Source organism: Caretta caretta, chromosome 10 (genome assembly GCF_965140235.1).
Source record: "Caretta caretta isolate rCarCar2 chromosome 10, rCarCar1.hap1, whole genome shotgun sequence".
Taxonomy (NCBI): Eukaryota; Metazoa; Chordata; order Testudines; family Cheloniidae; genus Caretta; species Caretta caretta.
In genome coordinates this window covers 22,670,651-22,689,690 of record NC_134215.1, presented here as the reverse complement: position 1 = coordinate 22,689,690, position 19,040 = coordinate 22,670,651, and the positions used below count along the sequence as shown (strand labels likewise).

Genomic DNA, 19,040 nt, shown 5'->3' with positions numbered 1-19,040 from the left:
TTTCAGAGTAACAGCCATGTTAGTCTGTATTCACAAAAAGAAAAGGAGTATTTGTGGCACCTTAGAGACTAACCAATTTATCTGAGCATGAGCTTTCGTGAGCTACAGCTCACTTCATCGGATGCATACTGTGGAAACTGCAGAAGACATTATATACACAGAGACCATGAAACAATAGCTCCTCCCACCCCACTGTCCTGCTGGTAATAGCTTATCTAAAGTGATCATCAAGTTGGGCCATTTCCAGCACAAATCCAGGTTTTCTCACCCTCCGCCCCCCCACAAACAAACTCACTCTCCTGCTGGTAATAGCTTATCCAAAGTGACCACTCTCCTCACAATGTGTATGAAAATCAAGGTGGGCCATTTCCACCACAAATACAGGTTTTGTCACTCCCCCACCCCCTTTTTTCAAAAAAACACACACACAAAAACTCACTCTCCTGCTGGTAATAGCTTACCCAAAGTGACCACTCTCCCTACAATGCGCATGATGATCAAGGTGGGCCATTTCCAGCACAAATCCAGGTTTTCTCACCCCCCCCCACAAACTCACTCTCCTGCTGGCAATAGCTCATCCAAACTGACCAAGCACTGTGGCGCTCAGGTGTGATTCCTGCTGGGGGATACTGACAGGGCAAAAGCCAGAGCTTCAGGAAGAAGTGACGCGCCTGGAGCTAAATGGGGGCGGGAAGGAAGGGGCACAGGGAGGGCGCCATGGGCTGAGGGAAGCAGCGGGGTGCAGCTACCAATAGCGATGCCCCCAGGAGAAGGGGCTAAAGGGTACTGCTGTGTGGGCTGCAGCTCCCCGAGGAGTCGCAGGTACGGGAGCTGCCTGGCTCACACTATGCAACCTCGAGCGCGGCTGTGCGTGAAAAACCACGAAGCACAAACCCCTAAAACCGCCCCGCCGGACCGGCGCCCAAGGGGGACAATATGGCGGCTATCCCCGCCCACCTCCCAAGTCGGGCGGCTCACGTGAGCGCTCACGTGCTCGGCGGGGGAGGAGGGTTGTTTCCGGAAGTGCTCGGCGCGGGCAGAGCCGGGTTTCGGGCGCTGCGGATTGGGGCTCCGGCCGGGCTGGGGCGGGCTGCGGGGATGGAGATCATCAGGAGCAGTGAGTGACGGCGGGGCGCGCGCCGGGTGGGGGCCGGTTTCCCAGCGCCTGGCCTCACCTCTCTCCTCCTGGGCCGCTGCCCGAGAGCGTCCTCGGTGCCGTGACTCGCCCGTTAACGTAGGAGCCGGGGCTCCGCTGTGCTGGGGCGCTGCATGTGCCCCTGCGAGGAGGCTCCCGGCTCCGAGGAGCGGGGAGGCCCCGCGAGAGAGCGCCGGGCAGGGCAGGCTCCTCTCCGGCACCCCGGAGTGAGGGGACGGGGAGCGGTAGGTGGGCTGCGTGACGGTACCGCTCAGGGCTGAGCTGTGATCGGTACCGGGCTGTGACCTGTGACCTCCGCCCCGCTGTCTGCACCCCAGAGCCCGGCCCTTGCGCTGCTGCCTGAGTCCCTGAGCTGACACGGGCCCTGGCCAGCGAGCTCCCGGGGAAGCCGCGGAACGTGAGGGGAGTCGTTGTGCGCCCTTGATTTGACCCTCCCCTCAGCACGCCCGGGGCTGTTGGTTTATCTCTCAGATGACGCTGTCTTTGCAAGTGGACACTGAGCCTCTTAAAAAGGCTGAGAGACCGAGGGTGGCTCTCAGGGCCCTGCCGTCTAGTTCCCGGGCGGTGGGTCCGCTTCGCTGATCCCGCACACAGACGGGAGGCCGGGTGGAGGTTCTCGAGTTGATAGCCCTGTTCTCAGGGATGTTTTTACTGATTTCTTTATAGATTTTAAGGATAACCTAAATAAAGTGTATGAAGCCATCGAGGAAGCAGACTTTTTGGCTATTGATGGCGAATTTTCAGGTACTATTAAGATTATTTTGTGAACGTCATAGATTTGGAATTGGGGTGCTGGGGGTGCTGCAATAGCCCCTGACTTGAAGTGGTTTCCTTATATGCAGGAATTACAGTTTGATTCAAGGGCTCTCAGCATCCCCACTATAAAAATTGTTCCAGATCCCCCGGTGAACATGGAATATTAGCAAATGGGCTAACCGTGATCCACTGTACTGAATATGCAGCCACTTTGCTTATGGATTTCCCATTGCCTTAGATGTAATAACTGTCTTTAGAATTTTCTTTTGTTCTAAGATGCCTGAATAGGGAACTGAAATACTTAAAACAAAAGCTAGGTCAAAATGTTAAATTTAACACTGTACGTATGGGTTATGTATTGCATAAGAGAGGCCAACAGTCAGTTGACCATACCTTTAAAAAACTACCTTTAAAAAAAAACAAACCAAAAACTATAAACATAAAGCATACATTGTGCCAAATTAAGTGTAAATATGTAATAAGAAAAGCTGAAAAGGAGTTTGAAGAACAGCTAGCCAAAGACTCAAAAGGTAATAACAAAATGTTTTTTAAGTACACTAGAAGCAGGAAGCCTGCTAAACAACCACTGGACAATTGAGAGACTAAAGGAGCACTTAAAGTCGATAAAGTCATTGCAGAGAAACTAAATGAATTCTTTGCTTCAGTCTTCACGGCTGAGGATGTTAGGGAGATTCCCAAACCTGAGCCGTCTTTTGTAGGTGACAAATCTGAAGAATTGTCACAGATTGAAGTGTCACTAGAGGAGGTTTTGGAATTAATTGAGAAACTTAACAGTGTAAAATCACCGGGACCAGATGGCATTCACCCAAGAGTTCTGAAAGAACTCTAATGTGAAATTGCAGAACTATTAACTATGGTTTGTAACCTGTCCTTTAAATCCACTTCTGGTACCCGGTGACTGGAAGATAGCTAACGTAACGCCAATATTTAAAAAGGGCTCTAGAGATGATCCCAGCAATTACAGACCGGTAAGTCTAACATCAGTCCCGGGGAAATTAGTTGAAACAATAGTAAAGAATAAAATTGTCAGACACATAGAAGAACATAAATTGTTGGGCAAAAGTCAACATGGTTTCTGTAAAGGGAAGTCATGTCTTACTAATCTATTAGAGTTCTTTGAGGGGGTCAACAAACGTGGACAAGGGGCATCCAGTGAACATAGTGTACTTAGGTTTCAGAGTAGCAGCCGTGTTAGTCTGTATTCGCAAAAAGAAAAGGAGTACTTGTGGCACCATAGAGACTAACAAATTTATTTGAGCATAAGCCTAACTCACAAAAGCTTATGCTCAAATAAATTTGTTAGTCTCTAAGGTGCCACAAGTACTCCTTTTCTTTTTATAGTGTACTTAGATTTCCAGAAAGCCTTTGACAAGGTCCCTCACCAAAGGCACTTACATAAATTAAGTTGTCATAGGATAAGAGGGAAGATCCTTTCATGGATTGAGAACTGGTTAAAAGACAGGGAACAAAGCGTAGGAATAAATGGTAAATTTTCAGAATAGAGAGGGGTAACTAGTGGTGTTTCCCAAGGGTCAGTCCTAGGACCAATCGTATTCAACTTATTCATAAATGATCTGGAGAAAGGAGTAAACAGTGAGGTGGAAAAGTTTACAGACAATACTAACCTGCTCAAGATAGTTAAGACCAAAGCAGACCGTGAAGAACTTCAAAAATCTCACAAAACTAAGTAATTGGGCAACTAAATGGCAAATGAAATTTAATGTGGATAAATGTAAAGTAATGCACATCGGAAAAAATAACCCCAGTTATACATACAATATGATGGGGGCTAATTTAGCTACAACTAATCAGGAAAAAGATCTTGGAGTCATCGTGGATAGTTCTCTGAAGACATCCATGCAGTGTGCAGCGGCAGTCAAAAAAGCAAATGGGATGTTAAGAATCATTGAAAAAGGGACAGAGAACAAGACGGGGAATATCTTATTGCCCTTATATAAATCCATGGTATGCCCACGTCTTGAATACTGTGTACAGATGTGGTCCCCTCATCTCAAAAAAGATATACTGGCATTAGAAAAGGTTCAGAAAAGGGCAAGTAAAATGATTAGGGGTTTTGAGCAGGTCCCATATGAGGAGAGATTAAAGAGGCTAGGACTTTTCAGCTTGGAAAAGAGGAGACTTAAGGGGGATATGATAGAGGTATATAAAATCATGAGTGGTGTGGAGAAAGTGAAGAAGGAAAAGTTATTTATTTGTTTTCATAATATAAGAACTAGGGGTCACCAAATGAAATTAATGGACAGCAGGTTTAAAACAGATAAAAGGAAGTTCTTCTTCACACAGCACACAGTCAACCTGTGGAGGTTGTGAAGGCTAGGACTATAACAGGGTTTAAAAGAGAACCTCCATGAATTTATCCAGTTAAGTCCATTAATGGCTATTCACCAGGATGGGTAAAGAATGGTGCCCCTAGCCTCTGTTTGTCAGAGGGTGCAGATGGATGGCAGGAGAGAGATCACTTGATCATTACCTGTTAGGTTCACTCCCTCTTGGGCATCTGACATTAGCCACAGTTGGTAGACAGGATACTGGGCTGGATGGATTTTTGGTCTGACCCAGTATGGCCATTCTTAAGTTCTTATGTACTATTGGTTTGTCACTTCATTGACTCTGGTTTTGTCTCCAGTAATGTGGCTTGAGACCCATCAACATCAGGTCATTGGTACCACATGCCATTCTATCAGGATTATTTTTCTAACCTGTGAATGACACAAGTAAGGCTTTCATAGTTTTTCCTAGAACATGGTTTCACTGCCAGCACATTATGTTCTCTGAACTCACCAGATTGTTTATGTAGAATTACATTGTTTAATTGGCTTTTGTTTAAAGAGGGATGTTCACCTATAATGGAAGAGGTTTTTTTCAGTTGAATGGTAACTTATACATATGTAATGTAATATTATGTTAGTTACATAGTGGCAGACTTCTTAATAATTGTCCTTTGTTGCTACTCCTCACCCACTGTCTTTAAATAGCTTTATTTTTATGTAATATTTCCTATATTTTTTAGGAATCAGTGATGGGCCATCTGTTAGCACATTAACCAATGGCTTTGACACACCAGAAGAAAGGTATCAAAAACTTAAAAAGGTAAATGTAAAACTTAAGAGCTAAAATGAAACTATTTTAAGTATTTTGCCATACTTGGTAGGAGGTGTAACATGTCTGAGACTAGAACAAACTGTTAGATTTGTTAGTAGTGCATATCAGTATGTCATGATAGGCATTTATTCTGAGACAAATTAAGACTTCTGCTTCATTCTAAATAGTACTCATAGATAAAAACTTGAATTCCAGCAGGAAAAATAGGCTAAATATTTAACTTTGCCTGTCTAATATTTGGCTGCGTACAGGATGTTGGTAGGGACACAGTGGAGACAAGTAAGATTTTAAATTTACATTAGGTTAAAATAGTTATTGATTAAAAACAATACTTTTGATCTATTTCGTCTATAGCAGAGGTTCTCAACCTGCGGTTCAGGGCATACGTAACACACTGTGGGCCACGTGTGTGGCCCACAATGGTCAATAGGTTGAGAACCACTGGTCTACAGCAATTGGTGAGTGTTTCAGTAAGGCCATGCTTATCCTGTTGAACCGGAGTCTGGTAATGTCTATGCTAACTGTCTTGAGAGCCGCCAGCATTGGTCTAACAGTGGGCAAGTGCCAGATGTTATGGTGGTCAAGCGCCTGTATCCAGTCTACACTAGTTCTTTTGCCAATGTAAGTGTCATTGATGCTAGACCAGTGGTTCTCAAACTATGGGGCGGACCTCTGAACAGAGGTGTGGGAATGTGTCAAGGGGAACCATGAGCTGAGTGCCTTTTTTAAGCTCTGGCTGTCAGTCCTGGGTGGCTGGGGCTTGTGCAGAAAGGCCATGATGGGAGGCTCTCCTCCTCCTCACCCCATTCCCTCACCAGGAGGCAGCTCAGGCTTTCGTTCCCCTGCCCCCCCAATCCCTCATCTGGAGATGCAGGGCTCCGGTTGACAGCCCCGAGGTGGCATCAGCTTTAGTAACGGTGGCAATGTGGTGCTAAATCTGCTGTGGAAAGTGATGTAGATGAATATCACTTTTCACATTAAGAAAAGGAGTACTTGTGGCACCTTAGAGACGAAAGCTTATGCTCAGATAAATTTGTTAGTCTCTAAGGTGCCACAAGTACTCCTTTTTTTTTTTTTTTTTGCGGATACAGACTAATACGGCTGCTACTCTGAAACTTTTCACATTGTCTTACTTCTGTGCTGCTGCTGGGATGGTGCGCCCTTCAGAGCTGGGCACCCAGTCAGCAGTCGCTGCTCTCCACTCTGCCTTCAGAGCTGTGTGGTGGTGGGGTGTGTGCAGTGTAAATTACTACAAACACAAAGAAGGGGGACCCAATCAAATAAGTTTGAGAGCCCCTGTGCTAGACAAATAGTGGAAGGTGGGAATCTGATATCTGACACTGTACACAAGGCCAAATTGCCTGTGTGTGTAAAAGGGCGGGGAGGGAGGAGGAAACCACACACCACCAAACAAGAACCCTTTGGGCAGCTGCCAGATGAAATGGGGAAAAGAGAGGATTGCAACTCGGTTTTAGGGCTTGTCTAGATAAATAGTTAAGGTGTAGCAAGCTGGGGTGTAAATCTACAATGCTCCAGCATGCCACACACTTACTGTTCATGTGTACTTACTGCTGCACAATAACACAAGGTGCACTAGGGAACTTTTAGTGTGCAGCAGCAGGGTCCACACAGACTGTCACTGCATAGCATGCTGAAGCGCTGTAGATTTATACCCTCCCTTGCCATGCACTAACCTGCCATATAGACACGCCTTTAGAAAGGGTTTTGTGGCAACAGCTTGCACTTAACAACTTTGACTATTGAAGCTGTAATAGGTATCCTTCTCCTCCCCCCCTTTTCCAAATACTATTATCTTGTACTGGAAGTGCTTAAATTACTTCTCAGATCTTGGGGTTATGTTGACTGTCAGTCATGAGAAGGAACATGCCAAAACCTTTCAGTACTATTTAAAACTAAGATTATATCTCAGAAAGGGAAGTAAGCCTTTTCTTGTAAAATACTTGTTAAGTTTATGATCATGCATATTTGCTGTTAGCTATAAAAACTACTACATTTATCCCTTTAAAGAGACTGTTGGCCCCAACACTAGATTTTTAAAGCAAGGATTTACCAAGCTTAAATCACGTATCTATATATTTTATCTGCTATTGTTAGAGGTTACAGTTAGGATTATTAGAATTCAAGATATTAGAAGAATAGTTCTATTTTGCATTTTGTTTACTTTGTGGATTTTTTAGCTCTTTGTGTAGAGTTCCACTGTCTCTCCCTGAATAGTTGATCAGGCTCACCTCTTGTGGGTTGTGTGTATAGCAATGGAGAGGAGAAGCAACTTTTGGAAAGGTAGCTGAAACATTAGAAAAGCTGTCAGGAGGTACTTGAGACTATTTGAATGCACTTGAAGTTGAACAGATCAAGTTGGTGGTGTCCCTTTAATATAAAATAACTTGTTTTTAAAAGCTGGTTTTAGTTCATACCTTTGCAGTAATGGAAGCTGAAACAATATTGCCCTACTGCATGAGAAACAAAGTGAAAATTTAGTCTATTCACTGTCCAAGCTGAGTGAAGTGCAGAAAAAAATTGCAAAAATGAAGAAAAGGTAAAAATGAAATGCTAAACTTCAGAAGAAAAAAGAATGTTATTGGTAAGAATAATTTTATTTTTAAACATGAATCTTTTGTAGACAAAGATCCTTTTTTAAACTAAGGTATTCTGACAAGGCATTTTCACTTGAGTGCCTATATTTATAAATGACTTACAGATGTCTGAGCCTCAGACAAATAATTTTTTCCCGAATGCCTCTCAGTTGCATTTCAAAATGTATTGTAACCATAGTCTGTCTTGTTTTCCTTTTCAGCATTCCATGGATTTCTTGCTTTTTCAGTTTGGCCTTTGTAGTTTTAAATATGACCACGCAGAAGCTAAGTATGTTGTTTCCTTGACTTATTCCTAACTTTTTTTATACTAGGTAATATTGATAAGCTCTATTTTGACTTGTAACTCTTACCTTTCACAGATACATAATGAAATCATTTAACTTCTATATTTTTCCAAAACCCTTCAACAGAAGTTCACCAGATGTCAAGTTTGTCTGTCAGGTTAGTGGAAAAACAGATTTATATATATTGCTACTGGAAAATTTTTCAAAATGATTTTTGTGAAAATTCTGTAGTGGTGTCAATTTTGATTAGTCCCTGAAGCATTTTTGCCTATGTATAATTCATTCTTCATGGATTTTTTTCCCCAGTGCATAGAGAAGGAAGGCAGGTTCCATTTTAAAAAAAAGTCTTAGTGGAACAATTTTCTGTAAATGAAGAAAACTAGGCTGAAAAATGAAGTAAAGGTCATTCCCCTTTTTAAACTCCTGCTGCTTAATACAGGGCTTAGTTTTTTCTGTAGACAGAAGTGACTTTTCTTATCCAGCTTTTTTTCTTTTTTCTCTTCCTATCCATTCTTCTTCTCTCCCTCTCTCTCTCATTGCTTCACAAAGCTGTTGTGAGAATTTCTGGACTCATGGGATTTTGCCACACCAGTTCCTTCACTTGATTCCCGTTCCCCCCTCCACCTCCGGTCCCTCACCCAACTCTTTCTCTCCTTATGTCTTTATTTTTCTCCTGTCTCTCATCCATACCTCATTAAAGATATAATCAGTATACCAAAGATCGGGATTCCTAGCCAGTGCTAAGCACTAAAGGAAAGCCAGCAGACATCATCAATGTATAGTCTTGTGTTTTGTCCAGCTGACACTTTTCTAACAGTTGTTGAACCTTTTTGCCAGAAGAGAGTGGTACAAGTCCTATTTAGCTTGGTAGAACCCAGAAGGTACTTCTCTTCTTATTACAGAAAGTTGCATATGTATTTTTAAAAAATCTGTATAGTAATAGATACATATGTAGAAAGCTTTACACTCCTTTCCACCCTTATTACCATTGTATTATGCTTTGCCTATGGCAGAAACTGTTGCCTTTTTGGTTTCCATGTTGCCCTGGATATCATGAGTCTCATCGCCAACATGGCTCCTGTAGATGCATTTTTAAGGTTTTTGTTTGAAAGAAGAATTTGTTTTAAACAATCCTGAGCTTCACTTGGCTTTTCGGAAAACTAAAATCATGACTCTACAGCTTCTAACTAAGATCAGAAATGGTACATACATAGCTTCAAAGTGGCTTTTTTATTATAATTTAAACAGTGTACTACATATTAATTGGTGTTATGGTGGGTTTGATGTTAAGGTTTTGGGATGTATTGTTATCTATAGTGCACAAGCCATGGGTTATCTGTTAGGGATAAGTAAGCAACAAAATACTGATGGAGAGATTTACTTATGAATGACTTGTTCTACTCTATTAAACTTTATCTTTTAATAAACTATTTCATTGCACAGACTAACTTTGAGTTCACTAACCTAATACTTTGACAAAGAAAAAAGTTAGTATGGGTTTTTTAAAACAAATATGTTTGAGGAAAATACCTGGGTTGTTTTTTAATTGACCTTTGAAATTTCAATGGTGTACAATCAGTCACAAAGCTGTTTTTTTTGTTTGTTTTTTTCCTTTTCAGAGTTCAAGTATAGACTTTTTAGCAAACCAAGGATTTGATTTTAATAAAGTTTTTCGCAATGGTAAGCTTTCTTTCATTTTACAGCCTGTTTTTATAGACTATCTTTCTTTTCCTCCATTTCCTGTTTAAAATAAAAGGCAAAACATGTACATTTTGACCTTTTGGTAAAGTTGTTAAGATCTTAGCTTATTTGATGTTTGTTTGTGGGGGAGGAGGGAAAGTGACTGTCCATCTACGTTTTCTGAGAAACAGGTGAGTGCCTACTTGTTTAAGCATATTTTAGTGATAATAGTTTTTCAGTGGTTAAACACAGAACAAAGTTGTAATATTTCCAAAAGAACATTCCTATAGGTCTTATTACTGGAACAATGGCATTTTCTAGCTTGTCATACTGTAAAACTAAGGACTAGATAATTGTGACACTTAATATGACAGTGCTAGTCATTTGACTTGTTCCTCAATTTAGGTACCTATATATTGCCCCTCTTCTGCTCAACCCTTCCTATTTCAGCAGGTTTCTTAAGGTAATTAGTACCTGCAGGGCTCTGATGTGTTGCAAATCTTTTCTGTGAGATAAATGGCAACTATTTTAAAGCTTCTTGACTCCATAGCAATCTGTGGCCCTGATACTAAACTATATCCATATGGGTAGATCCCTATTCCTTATTTATTTGCTTTGTGGTAGCACTTAGAAGCCCCAGTTATGTATCAACAATATGAAGGCCCATCAAATTCAGTGAGGTTCTGTGCAGAAATAGGGGTCTGCCTGTAAGGATCAGATTTCAGGAGGAGGGCCTAAATTGCTTGTGACTCATTTGGGCTTGAAGGTGCCAGCTGCTCTGGCTCTCTCAAAAGGAATCCTTTGCAACTAGAGATAAGGAAAGGAAACTTAGAAGAAATATTTGAGGGATACAGATGCATTTCCCCCCCACAGTTTTTAGGTTGTCACATGACTGGAGTAGTGACTAAGCTTCTCTGAGCTGTGCAATACTTGCTTGCTTTTAATGATAAAACCTGTAAAATGTTTTTCTTAGGAATCCCATATTTAAATCAGGACGAGGAAAGACAATTACGGGAGCAGTATGATGAAAAACGTTCTCAGGCAAATGGTGCGGCGACCCTATCGTACATTTCCCCTAATGCCACAAAGTGTCCTGTGACTATTCCTGAGGATCAGAAAAAATTCATTGAAAGAGTGGTGTAAGTGGAAATATAAAAATCATGTTATTCTAATGTGTGCACACTCTCTTCTTTATGTGGTAGTCCTCCATTCTGAAGTTGCCTAAAAACTTGAAGTTGCCAGTGTTCTGATTCTAAATTTGTCAGTCTTAACAAAATGTTCCTTTGAATGAGAGGGTTTAAGTCTGGGAAACTTCTTTTCCTTTTAATCAGGCTTTTTTGAGGCTTATCTGCAACTTTCAGTAATCTGTCTTCAGCTACATCAAGGGTAGTTAAATTGTTAGTTACATTTTTGCCTCTTGATGGTATTGTCCTTTTTTCGAAATCTCTGCTAAAGTTTAATCCAATTCTTAGTTTGTGATCTTGGCTGGAAAATAATGGCCATGTATATTCTGGCCCTCAAATATAAAGCCATTTAAGTCTACACTTGGTTTCTGTTTTAGATTTCTTAATCACGCAAGACTTCATATTTATCACTATACTAATGTCTCTAAAGATGAAAAATGTTGGTATATGTACAATAAACATGTCTTAAATATTCCATTAATCCTTCTTATAAAAGATTTGCTTTGCCTTTTGGTATATATCACTAAATGCTTCTGTGAAAATAGTATTGTATTAGTAAAAGCAAATAATAATCTGTTTAATCTATTTTCTCCAGGGAGCAAATAGAAGATTTAATACAGAATGAAGAAAACAAGAATTTGCAGTTGGAGCCATGCACAGGGTCAGTTTCTGAAAATAAACACTAGTTCTCTGGTAAAGGGAGAACTCTGAACTGTCTTCTGTATAAGAAATTAGGTTTGACCTACTAGCCCAGGTATATGGGGGGAAAAGCCTCTTTCTGTAGGTTTGCACATAGCGGTCTCAACAATTTTATCCCTGATTAGTCCTAGCAAAAACTGTTTGATTTAGGACGGAAAGTAAAGACTTGCTGTCATGGAGCTTCGGTATCTTTCCTTGCTTAAAAAGTCTAAACTTCCAGATGTTCATCCTGAAGTTCTGCAGTGGTGGCAACACATACCAAGGGTGATGTATAGTATGCATATGGCATTATTTGAATATACATAAATTTACAGTTTTGTATGTTTATAAGTTGAAGAGGTGCTCTTCATAAATAATACTTTAATGGGAATTTAGGTAAAGTATCAAACTTCCTCTTGTGCCTTTCCTGTTGATTATCAAGATGACTTTTTAAAACTGCTTTTTCCATTTTAATCAATGTACTTCATGTGTCTGCATATTTTTGGAATCAGCTGGTGGTGAATCCATAGCTCAGGGGTTAGAGCGTTGGCCTTGTAAACCAAGGGCTGCAAGTTCAAATCTTTAGGGGAGGGATAGCTCAGTTGTTTGAGCACTGGCCTGCTAAACCCAGGGTTGTGAGTTCAATCCTTGAGGGGGCATTTTAGGGATCTGGGGCAAAAAAAAATTGGGGATTGGTCCTGTTTTGAGAAGGGGGTTGGACTAGATGACCTCCTGAGGTCCCTTCCAACTGTGATATTCTATGATACAAGGTGGCTCTTGTGCATGTGAAATATTATACACATTGGAATATTGTATTACTAGGCCCACCATCATTGGATGTATAGTTATTTCTTAACTAACCATAATGACAAAGGAAATAGTTATTCCATCTAAATAGACTTGAGTGAATAATACTTAGCTGACAGAGCCAAACAAACATTTTTCTATTAATTTTTGGCAAGTCATTCTCATCAGAAAGGCAGATACGTGTACAATAAGATGTAAATCAATTTCTCATTGGAAAATTAGACTAGTGTTTAGCCTTTTAAATGCCTTTTAAGATACCATGTGATAACACCATGAGCTGTTTTATGTTCACTGCCTGAATTTTTAACATAAATTTGTCTTTATTTGACTTCGAAATATTTATATATGAGAACCATTAATAACATTACTCTTTTCTGCTTTTAAAGATTTCAGAGGAAACTAATTTATCAGACTTTGAGCTGGAAGTAAGTTACTAGTGTTAATTTCTTACCTTACCTACTGTATATCTGTGCTGTTTTTTAACATGAAAAAATCTGGATAAAAAGCTGATCTACGGTTAATCTCATATCCATTATGTTTAGATTGCTTAAGAAGAGAAACAGTCTTGTAATGTGGTTAAACTGAACTAATACTTACAAGTGTGGAGTTCTTAGTGGTTCATTAGAATCCTTTTTTTTTTTTTTAAATTGAGCATATTTCTATTCTATCACTTACAACTATTAAAATAGTTGTAAATTGAACAGTACAATGTAGCAGATTAGTGTTATGTAATAACATGTGACTCTTAACATACAGTGTGCAGTTATTGCAAACAACTGAAGAGGAGGAATGTATTCCTGCATAGATAGTGGGATTAATTTGAATGATAATTAGTTCTATAGGGTGTTGATGGTGCTCTTATATTTATGGGTGATATTGTGGGAGATTGTTTCAAGTTGGCAGTAGTTCTTAAAATCCTGTCTTTAGAGACTGTTCTTAGCTAAAATTGTTTTGTGCTGATTCTCATCTTAGAAGTAAATTGTATTTTAAAAACAGATAAAAAAGCTGTTGAAGAAGCCATTTGACTAATGGAGATGGGATGAGGTCTTTAAGCTGTTTAACAAATATATTTTCAAAATGTTTTGATGCACATGAGGAAGTTACCGTATATACTCGTTCATTAGCCCATTCGTTTATAAGTTGACCCTCCAGATGGACTGGTAAAAATAATAAAAACTGTATGACCCTTTCATAAGCCAACCCTATATTTCAGGGGTTGGCAAACTTTGGCTCCCGGCCCGTCAGGGTAAGCCGCTGGTGGGTCAGGGCGTTTTGTTTGCCTGGAGTGTCTGACGGCATGGAGCTCCTCAGTTCCCTGTGGCTGCGGTTCGCCGTTACCAGCCAATGGGAGCTGCGGAAGTAGGGGCTCCATGCCTGCAGATGCTCCAGGTAAGCAAAACAACAATGTATTAGATATTCAATTCAATGATTTCATAGAGTTGAAAATCGTCAAATTTTGGTGTAGACCCGTTTATAAGCTGACCCCTGCTCTTTGATGTGTCACTTTTTTACCAAAAATATTTGGCTTATGAATGAGTATATACGGTATCCAAACATGTATTTAGAGTATCTGCACATTGAAATAATGGCATTTTGCATTTTTTTATCATTGTGGCAGATTTTTTTTTTTAAAACTGCTTTGCCTACACCCACACTGCACAATGAGGGCTCCCTGTGAAATCTGAGTGTATGTGCATTCCTGAACGGGTAACTTAGTAACTGCTTTTTTGAATAAGTTTCTCGTTCTGAAAGAATGCACAAGCAGTACTTTAACCCAACATCAGATTACACAGATTGATTTAATCGCACTGAAGTCAAGAAATTGAGTTAGAGTTCTCTCAGGAACAGTTGTTCAGCTATCTGCATAGTTTTATTTTCTTAATATACTAACACTAATTGTTGAAATTCTTGAGATACAAGAAGGCAAAATTATTGAATAGCTTGGTACTTTGAATTTGCCAACTTCACTTTGGTTAAAAGCTGCCTTAATAGTTTTTGCATTTAATATTAAACCTGTCTGTAACCTTACTACAAGTTGTGTAGCTATGAAAATTAGCCTAGTTGAAGATGGGAGCTTCAGTATACTAAACAGTATACTGCCAAATTAGTCCATAAACTGTACTTTACCTTTCACTATTTGCTGTAGGTACCCAAAAGGTATCCATGTTGAAACTCTGGAGACAGAGAAGGTAATTAATTAACAACATACTGTCTTAAATTGTTGTTCTGTGTAAGGAAAATCTCAGTCCTAATGAAATTTCATATTACTTGAGCTCTAAATTTGCCTGCTGAAGCTTTGTTATCCAAACTTTTAAACTTTCATTAAACTGTGATGAAATACTTTTGAATAACCTTAGTGGTCTGACTTTAAAATCCATGAGGTATAAATACAAATATATGACTTATATTAAGTGTGTGAGTGGAAAGTATAATGGCTATTTTAAATACTTAGTCAATCTAACATTCAGTACATTGAGAGTATGAAGTCTTGGTCAGCTGAGTGGTTTGATAACAGAACAATAATTGCAGCAGATATTAAACATTAACTTTTTCCCAAAGAGCTAGGTAAACAATATGAACCCCAAATCACCTGATTAAAACCTAAAGTTATAGGGGAACTTAGTATGGTAAATGTTTTCATTCCAACCAAAAAGTGTATTGTCCTTAGGCTTCGTTATGTGAGTAGATTCAGTTTGGATAGCCTTGTTAAAATTATAAGTCCCTAGAAAAAAATAAGAGTTTATAAAAGAAACACTGTAATATTAGTAGGTAAACTGTTGCAGCGAAACTCTGAGTATAATGGATGCAATTTAGCTATATTTGCAGTGGAAATTTAGATAGCAAATTGTGATTGGTTTATGTATTAGTGTTGGGATTCTGTTTTAGTTTTTCACTTTCTTTGTCAAGCTATTCCTGGAATAATTTACTTATGCCATTACTGCTTTCAGAAGGAAAGATACATTGTCATTAGCAAGGTAGATGAAGAAGAGCGCAAAAGAAGAGAACAGCAGAAACAAGCTAAAGAACAGGTAAAATGTTTAGTGTCCTTGTTCTTTCTTAATGCTGTTCATTTTAATTGAAATGTTGGAATTGGGGAAGAGACCTGACTGACTTGAATTCCATATGCTTATGACACTGAAATTTCCCCACCTCTCAACTCCAGTATCCTGCCTCTTGCATTGGTGATATCTGATCTTTCAGAGGAAGGAAAAATCAGGGATGCGCTTGACTAAGTAAGCAGTGCTGTGGATGATGGAAGTGGAGGGGGATAATATTTGTACCTGCTCACTATGGCTCTCTGCTGATGTCATGGAGCATATTCAGTTACCTTTATCTTAGTAAGCATAGCTAGAAGATGTTTATCATTACTTGTCTCTTAAAATCTTGCTACAGTATTTGAAAACCTTCAGTAGTAGCTAACTGCATTCTGAAAGGTGTTTCCTTGTACTATTTTCAAACTAAAGTGACACCTTATTTTCTTTCTTTGAATTGGTGTCAAAAGGAAAGCCTGAGTGTTTTTTTTACTGTACCCCTCATAACATTAGGTACCTCGGTTATTCTTTTTAATGAGAATTAGAGAAGACTTTAATAGCTGTCTGTTTCAGTCTGTCCAGGATAGATCTGAAACTGGGCATACAGTTCCAGATGTATGGCTTGCAGTACTGAATTGCCTGCTGTAATGGATTTTTAGTGCTTATAATTCTTTTCTTTGGGACATCAAATGCTTCTGTGCTAGGAATTAATTGACTAGTCACAGTAGAACTTATCCAGTCATAACTACAGAGACTGAGGTTCCCCATAAATGTTAAAAAGTGTTCTTAGTAGCTCTTAACGTGGATTAATAAGGGATAAAGTAAGAGGATCAAAGCCTTTTTTAGTATTGTCCTCTTACCATTAGAATGAGCATAAAGCAGAGGTGAGCATGCTATGGCCTGCAGGCCATATCTGGCCCATGGGGACCCTCCTGCCTGGCCCCTGAGCTCCTGGCCTGGGAGGCTAGCCCTGACTCCTTCCCTGCTGTTCAACCTCCCCTGCAGCCTCAGCTCACTGTGCCGCTGGCGCAATGCTCTGGGCGACGGGGCTGCAGAGCTGCAGCCTGACATGGTGCTCTGTGCTGCGTGGTAGCGTGGCTGACTCCAGCCAGGCAGCATGGCTGCCTGTCCTGGTGCTCTGGGTGGCACGGCTGTAGCGCCGCAAGCCACCGGTGCAGGGGGGTTGGATAGAGCGCAGTGGAGTTCGGGGTGGTGGTCAGGGGGCAGGGGTGTGGCTAGAGGGCGGGGCAGTCAGAGGGCAGGGAACAAGGAGTTTGAATGGGGGCAGGGGTCCTGGAGGGGCAGTCAGGAATGGGGGGTGGGGGCGTTTGGATGGGGCAGTCCGGCAGGGGTTCTGGGGGTGGGCAGAGGACAGGGAGAAGGGGTGGTTGGATGGGGCAGGGGTCCTGTGGGGGCAGTCGGGAATGAGAGGAGAGGTTGGATGGGGCGGCGGGGGCCAGTCAGGGGACAGGGAGCGGGTGTGTGTGTGGATGGGGCAGGAGTTCTGGCGGGGCCATCAGGGGACAGGGAATGGGGGGGGTTGGATGGGGCAGGAGTCCCGGGGGGGCGGGGTGGACCACGCCTGGCTGTTTGGGGGGGGGCTGGACCACGCCTGGCTGTTTGGGGAGGCACAGCCTCCCCTAACTGATCCATTATATAATTTCGGAAACCCGATGTGGCCCTCAGAACAAAAAGTTTGCCTGCCTCTGGCATAGAGTGGGTTTCCAGTGCTCAAACATCTTCCCTTGCACTTGCTCTCTATATCCTTACATGAATTTCCTCTACCAGATCTGCAGGTTCTACATGTATGAAACATTTAAGCCTTAAATAAATTATCTACAATTACTGAGCACTGATACTTAAATGGAAGTCTTGTGATGCTTCTAAGTGAAGTTGGTGCACCAAATTGGTACTGTAGCATGTTGCTGAAGTAATACTTTTAATGTAAAAATATTCCTTACTGTACACTAGCCCAATAAAAATGCATTGTTCTAAGAGCAATCAGAGGGCTACTACCTTGGTTCTGGCCACAGAAAGGAAGAAAGGAAAGGAAGAAAGACAAAATGTAATGAATGTGACTCATTTAGGCTGCAACTTCATTCACTTAACATATCTGGCGATGAGTCATACAGTGCAGATTCATTCTTTCGTTAATTATTCCCACTTTTGAGGGCTGCCGTCAGCCCTCCCACTTTTCAACTTGGTCCCAGCCCATTGCTGGGACCCCACCACTATTTCCTTGTATGAGGACTAAAGTGGGCTTGAAAAAAAGCAGGGGCTGTACCTGATGTTTGGAGCCCCAGCCCCTCTTTTCCAGCTTTCTTAGGGGATTCCTTCACCTAAATACATTTCCAAGGGTCTTATCTGATTATCATTTTATGGAGTATACAGAATGGGGGACCTTTAATTTGAGATGGAGTTGAAGGGATATTGTCTTGTTGCAATATACAGACATTGCTGTCCATTATTTGCATTTATACTTGATACTTGATATTTTGCTTACAGGAAGAGCTCAGTGATGCAGTGGGATTTTCCAGAGTTATTCATGCCATTGCTAATTCTGTAAGTTAACCAACACATTGCTTTTTTTCATATATTTCTTTAGTTTTCAGCTGAGGCCTGGCCTGACATGAGTAATTAACACCTGGAGGGAAGTCTCATTACTTGGAAAATAGGATTAGAGAGGTAAACGGATCATCAGGCTGAAAAGAGAACTTTTGTACTAAATAAGATAAGTTAATAGGTCAGTAGGCTAAAAAAACAGAATGTCTGAGCCAGCTAAGGTAAGAGGGAGAACATCCAGGGAACCATTTACTAGCAATGGACAAGATTAATTAAGAATGCAGAGAAGAGGTCAAGATCAACAATGTATGGACAGAGCATGCAGCACAGGGATTGGTTTTTGCAAAATAATCAAGCCAATACAAAAATGTGATGTCATATATAGAAAGTGCAGTGAGATATATGAAGGGAGAGGGTTTCTGTGTATGTTCGGAGGTGTGATATACCCTGCATCCACCTCCCTGTTTTTGTTTGATAAGCTCAGTGTAGCTTTACTATATGGCAAATGAACTTTAGTGATGAAATCTGGAGTCGAACTGAGTTTTTTAGCTCCCAGAGAACTGGTTGAAGTGTTCTGGTTAAGCTGAGTGGAAAAGGTCTCAGGGAATCCCAATGTAGTTAACAGTAAAAAATTGATAATTCACTTAGAGTATGACTACTAAATTACTACTAAATTGTACAAATAAGCAAATACTAATGAAGTACGACTCAAATGTATGTAACTTTAGAGCCCCGCATGGATACAAAATGTATATTCTTGAATCTAAAGTGCATATTTGTGGAGCTGCTGTGTTCTTCCATGAACCACAACGGTGAAAGCAGCAGCATGTTGGGCCACCATATGGGAGTATGCAAGCTGCTCTCGCACACTAGTGAGACTGGGGCAGCTGCCAGTGAGCTTGGTGCCTGTCCCAATGGGCGGGGCTGGGGATGGTATATCCACCCCAGAGGAGCTGCGTGGGCGGGATGCTGGCTTCTGTGAGCAGCAGCCTGACATGCTGCTACTTTCACTGCAGCGGTTCCTAGTAGAGCCTTGCAGCTCCGTGGATATCCGTATCCATGGATATAAATTTTGTATCCATGCAAGGCTCTACTTGATGTACATTATCAACTTTAATTAAGATTTTTTGTTATGGCAATGC

The 19,040-nt window shown here is 40.9% G+C and overlaps 1 protein-coding gene across 4 annotated transcripts in view; it reads left to right on the top strand.

Moving 5' to 3' along the window:
- The first annotated feature begins 1,010 nt into the window (after nt 1-1,010).
- The window catches only part of PARN (poly(A)-specific ribonuclease), a 170,353-nt gene continuing 152,323 nt past the window's right edge, over nt 1,011-19,040 (top strand). For 2 of the 4 annotated variants that reach the window (XR_007358919.2, XM_075132767.1), the window contains exons 1-12: nt 1,011-1,117; nt 1,823-1,900; nt 4,965-5,044; nt 7,872-7,939; nt 8,031-8,112; nt 9,575-9,635; nt 10,609-10,774; nt 11,415-11,480; nt 12,691-12,729; nt 14,451-14,493; nt 15,253-15,333; nt 17,842-17,898. Coding sequence is in view for 3 of the 4 variants with exons in the window: in XM_075132767.1 (XP_074988868.1) it covers nt 1,099-1,117; nt 1,823-1,900; nt 4,965-5,044; nt 7,872-7,939; nt 8,031-8,112; nt 9,575-9,635; nt 10,609-10,774; nt 11,415-11,480; nt 12,691-12,729; nt 14,451-14,493; nt 15,253-15,333; nt 17,842-17,898 (840 nt within the window). In the remaining variant the exon portion in view is untranslated. Of the gene's footprint in view, nt 1,118-1,274; nt 1,381-1,822; nt 1,901-4,964; nt 5,045-7,871; nt 7,940-8,030; nt 8,113-9,574; nt 9,636-10,608; nt 10,775-11,414; nt 11,481-12,690; nt 12,730-14,450; nt 14,494-15,252; nt 15,334-17,841; nt 17,899-19,040 lie in introns of those variants that run through there. The other 2 variants (XM_048867743.2, XM_075132768.1) reach the window with 2 other exon arrangements.